The sequence below is a fragment of the Cryptotermes secundus genome, unplaced genomic scaffold, assembly GCF_002891405.2.
Source record: "Cryptotermes secundus unplaced genomic scaffold, Csec_1.0 scaffold848, whole genome shotgun sequence".
Taxonomy (NCBI): domain Eukaryota; kingdom Metazoa; phylum Arthropoda; class Insecta; order Blattodea; family Kalotermitidae; genus Cryptotermes; species Cryptotermes secundus.
Genome location: NW_019720721.1, coordinates 420,382 through 425,928, shown reverse-complemented (window position 1 = coordinate 425,928; position 5,547 = coordinate 420,382). Strand labels below are relative to the sequence as shown.

At 38.6% G+C, this 5,547-nt stretch overlaps 1 protein-coding gene across 1 annotated transcript in view; it reads right to left on the bottom strand.

Moving 5' to 3' along the window:
• The window catches only part of LOC111872317 (manganese-transporting ATPase 13A1), a gene marked incomplete in the record, with an annotated part of 57,042 nt that overhangs the window by 33,438 nt on the left and 18,057 nt on the right, over window positions 1-5,547 (bottom strand). Inside the window, 2 exon segments of the mRNA XM_023866058.2 lie at window positions 1,046-1,228; window positions 4,054-4,206. Of these exon segments, the coding sequence (XP_023721826.2) occupies window positions 1,046-1,228; window positions 4,054-4,206 (336 nt within the window).

Here is a 5,547-nt window from a genome sequence, read left to right as displayed (position 1 = left end):
CGGAACTACTGGTAAATGGAACTATTGTTGGTACAATGTCTCTGTACGTCCATGAGATGGGCGTGTCAGGCACCGCACTCGTGGTAGCTAAATGTTCATGATTACTGTCTTGTGGATCATTATCTATCACTGTATTATTGTCACTATCAACTTCATCTAATTCAGGAATCATTATTTCATCGCCACTATCATCATCAGCACAAATCTCCTTCACAACACTTTCCAGCTGGTCTGTAGGAACACGCCGACACTTGCTGCGAGAAGCCATGGTGAAACTGAATGAATGTGAAATATTTTTTGAACTTTTCCTTCTCGGAGGGTTCTGACAGTAATATAGACCCCCACAAAGTTTACAAGGGTTCTTTACAACCATGCACAAAAACTATCATATATGTCTTTGGTTGATGAGAGCCAAGAGAGCAAATAAGGGAAGAGATTTTTAAAGCGCTAAAACACGCCAACGCCAGGAACGGCTGGCATCGCCCCGGCGTTAAAACATGCCCGCACCAGTCAAAGAGTTAAAAGGGATTAAAAAATACATACACATAAGCGCTCAACTTCATAATGACTAGCAGTTATGGAATGCTTAAGAGAGATGGGGAAAGAAACTCATTTTCCAATCAAGCACATATATCTATTCATTTTGACATCGCAACCCAATGTGTAAAAAAGACGCGATCACAAAAAAAATCTCAGAGTCTAAGAATAAAAAATAAAAGTTCAAACTAAGGTTCAGAAATTCTTCTTGAATCAATCTAAAAAAGCTGAGACCTCCATATGCCTAACAATTTTCAATCTCCACAATCTATAAATGTTGTGGGAACTATATATAAAGTGAGATTTTCTTGTGAGCATACACTCCAGTGGTAGGGTCAAATGCTCCCTCCTGTAAAGTAGGGCTGACACAACCCATAACTTTACCTCACAGGATTAACCTCTAAAAAACTTGCTGAAGATTTCTAATCCTGGAATCCAATAGCCCCAAGCAAGCAGGGTATATAAAATCTCCTTTCTCAGACAATACAACAATAAAGGTTAAGCTTACCTCTGATCCACACATAACTTGCAGCAGCAATAGCAAAAATCAGAAGGAAAAGAATAAACCCAAATGTTTCCAAATTGTTTGCAGTAACACGTTTTACTCCGAACAGTATGGTCCGCAAAAGCTTTCCTTGTGAAGTGTTGAATCCAGTACGAAGTACATAAGCAACACAGCCATTATCCTGAGCTGGAATCAATAATCAATCAATCAAGTGTAAGGCTGTTGTCATCCACTTACCTTGCATGATATAATACGTCACTTCTTACATTCTTGTTTACAGAAATAAGATGAAAAGACTGAATCATCTGTCTCCAACTGTTAATTCAATACTTCTTCAATCAAACCCATTAGACTTCAAGAGATAGCAAGTATATTCTATTTTAATGTATACAGGAACAAGCAGGTTATAGAAAAAGACATACTACGTATTACAATTAACACATTATGAATTATGACAGAGCATTGTGAGGTACACCAACATTACTTCCTGGATGTTACTAATTTCTGGAAGACCTCTGATGGGGATAATGGAATATAAAAAGGAATACTACAGGAGTCAAAACATATCTTAAACACAATGAGTATTTTCAGGAACAGAAGTTATTACATCTGTTTAAAACCTGGAAACAGATATCATAACACAGAAAACACTTACAGTATCCTTAGAAAGTCAATGGATCTATTTTCAATATACAGTCAACTCTCGATTATCTGGGATAATGGTGGACATGGAAATCACGATTAATCGAAAACCCGGTTAAGACAAATGTTATTAAAAGTAGTACTGTAATACTGTACCTTCATAATACTATAGGCCTACCTGTATTTAAATTTACTCAGCCTCATTTTTATGTCATCTCATGGCCTATTTAATACTTTTTTTTACATTATACTGAAGTGTGAATTAGTCATTTCAATCACAGTGTTCAACATCCAGCACTTTTTACGAATATTCACACTTAACACTTAAAAAGAATTAATATTGTTGTTTGCTTTTTCGCGGCATTTTCCTTTTTATGGATATCCGTATGAAGCCTACATAATATTAGCTTGTCACTTAATAAACTGTTGTCTTCACTCTCAAGCTAGTCTAGTAAGGATTCCAAATGATTAAGGGCAGCACCATGTGATATTTTCTTACTAGCAGCACTGTCCACCTCTTCCTCATTCTCACTTTCTTCCCGCTCTTCTGGCTGCACCCCCACTGAACTTACGGTTTCGTCACTGCTTAACATTTCGAAGCCCGGCTCACACGAGTTTCTGTCGAATACTTAACACAACACGCTTCCTTTTACACCCTGACATTTTGCTAACGCACTTGAAGATCGATACAAAGAGAACAACTGGGGCGGTGTATCTGTCCTTGAAACTTTCCACAAATCCTTGCATTCTTTCACCCGTACCCTAGAATATTGTGTTAGCATAATGGGACCAAAGAATGCAGAGCTCGGTTCACACTAGTGCGAAAATAGTGTTACAACTCACCACATGAAACAAAAGTGAATGAATATTAAACAATATATAAGCCTCAAAAAAACCTCAGTACCCCCGGTTAATCCACCCCTGGATAATCAAGAGTTGACTGTAGTTCCAGTATACACATACCGGAGGAATATTCCTGGGGGTAAAGGGCAGCCAGCACATAAGGCTGACAACCTCACCGCCATCTGTGAACTGACTATCTAGAAAATGTGGGAGCCTCAACATCTCATAACCCTATGGGCCTCCACGGCCTGTTACAGGGATACCTTTACTTTTACTTTTATACACATAATGGTACAAAATTAAAATATAATGGGTTAAACTATCTCTCACTAGATGGCGGGGGGGGGGGGGGAAACAGGGTCTGAAATCCTGTATATACATATTATAAATGAAATCATATTAATATATTACTTATATGTGGAAATTACTTATTACTTTGTATGTTTTAAAGGGTTCTGATGGTGGTCTGTTCCTGTCCTCACCTGTGTATGGAAACAGATCCAGTTTCCAGAACAGTGTGTTCTTTAGGATACTAGATGATGGATAAGTCCAAAAATCCAGTAATCAGAAATCTTTATTATTTTTGTTTAGAAACATCACTATTCTACCTAACAAGCTGTCACAGGGATAAGATCTACACATGTACATGGGAGGTGCTCATTTCAGGGTAGCAGGCTACCCCGATGGATATTTTCTGTGGATTTCTTTAGCCCCTCCGCGCAAATGCTGGGACAGTACCTTGATTAGGCCATAACTACTTCGTTCTCAATCCTCTTCAATTAATTATTCATCAATCATCTTACCATTCAATTCTATATGCCCTGAGATACTGACAGAGCTGCAAAATAAAAAACTACAAAAAGTACTTTTTTGTTTAACTCCATTTTGAGATCTTTTCTCACTTCTTTTCAGAATGCTGTTTGCTAAAGGCACTCAATTTCTGCAAGCCAGCAAATTCTGCAACAAAGTTCTTTTTCTTGATAATGTCTTTATAATGAGTGCTCCTATTTTGCTAATAACCCCTGTGTCATTTCTTAAAGTACCCTTAGGAATGATATTTCTTTTATAACATCATTCATTTCTGGCACCTGCCCATGGTTGCCTTGAAAAGGGTTGTTTTCATACAATTCCCTGTTCACTATTCCTACTGGATTAGACAGGTCTCTGCCTCCTCTCCCCTTTCCATGGGCCTGAATTGTCATCATTCATGTCACATTGCCTATACAACCTGACCAAATCCTCACTTCACTCACTTCAACCCTAAGATGGAGACAGCATGTTCCTCTGAAACTCTTATTATCTACCTGGTGGCAGAATCCAGAGATCACAGTCTGAATAAAAAAACTTTGAAACATACAATCTCTTAATACTCATGATGATGATGAGCTGGACAATGGGTGACAAGAACACTTTTTAACCTAAGTCTGTGTGACTGCTTATCTTGCAACTTAAAAATGGTGAGAAGCCATTATCTAATAGGCATACCTGGAAGAATATGATATCTATATAAGAGGGGTTTATAATACCTCTTAATCCGGCGGATGTTTTGCTAGGTGGAGTGTGTTGAACAACTTTAGTGCCTCCAAAAAGAATATGCAGCTTTCCATCAGTTTCCAAATCAAGAAGTCGGCTTGGCTCAAGGTTCTCAATGGGCTCCTTCATTTGTGGCACTGATTCCCCTGGAAAGCAAATTAATGAACTAACGACGCTATTCCTGAAGTGTAATTAAAAGTATTACTTAATCCTAAGGATATTTTTACATTTATGATTCTGTTTAACCCTTCAGCGTGGTTTGTCGTACATGGTACGCGGATATTTAAATGGTCCTACCTGCGGTTTGCCGTATACCATACGCCAAGCTGTAAGCTTAATTTCAAAGGCGCAGAAATATGGAACGAACCATGCCAGCATGATGTTGATTGTACTGGGCTGTTGTGAAAAGTATGCGCTCTCTGTTCATGTAAACATAACATTCAATTTCCTGCAGCTCTGCCAGTCAGTCTAAATAGAATGCTGACCTCACAGTTACGATGGCCGAGTGACTATGATATCAACATACCCAAAGAAGATATGCATATGGTTGTGAATAAAGGAAACAAACAAGAAACAAAGCCCTTGGTTGTTTGTGATTACAATAGAAACATGCTAGGAGTGGATCTGATGGATCAAATGCTATAGCCGTACTTGCTTGAACGAAAGAAGAGCACTAAGTGGTATCAGAAGTTATTCAAGAGGATACTCAAGGTAGCAATACATAACGCAATGGACATATATCGGTGTCTCCCGAATAATAAAAACATGGGCACGCTAAAGTTCAGACTTTCACTAGCACAAGCCCTCACAGAAAATCACAGTTCTGGTTTTCTTCATCCTGTATACGGCCGTCCGTCAGTTGAGCCGCAGCCTAAAAGACTCACAGAATGACATTTCCTGCAGCGTATTCCAGCCAAAGGAAAAAAGCAAAGCCTCAAAATAGATGTGTGGTGTGCGCAAAACATGGTAAAAGGAAAGAATTCATTTTTGATGTAGTGAATGTGAGGCAGGGTTGTGGTTAGATGGATGTTTGAAGAAATACCATACGAAACTCAAATTCTAATCCACTTGCTTCCATCGCTCAGATAGAGGGCGCTCATATTATAAGGTAAGATTATAAAACCATCTTTTAAGATGATTTCAGTGAAAAATTTATAATTATACCTCATATAGTTCAAAAGTTATGATACATAATATTGTAACGTGTTTTGCGTTACTGATCCCACTTCTGACACCAGTTGTCGCGTATCGGGCGTATATCGCGACAAATAAATTCTCAATGTATTCGATGTAGCGAATTTTATTTCACATTCGCACTTACAATCACCCAAATTACAGATTTACGGTTACTGCTATCTGCAGTATCACAATTAGTACACTCCAAATGCCAGAATACAACTGACTAGTTGCTGGCTAACTCGGCGGTAGCTCCAGGACTCACTGACTGACTCAGTACAACTCGACTCGGCGACTGTTACAGTACAACT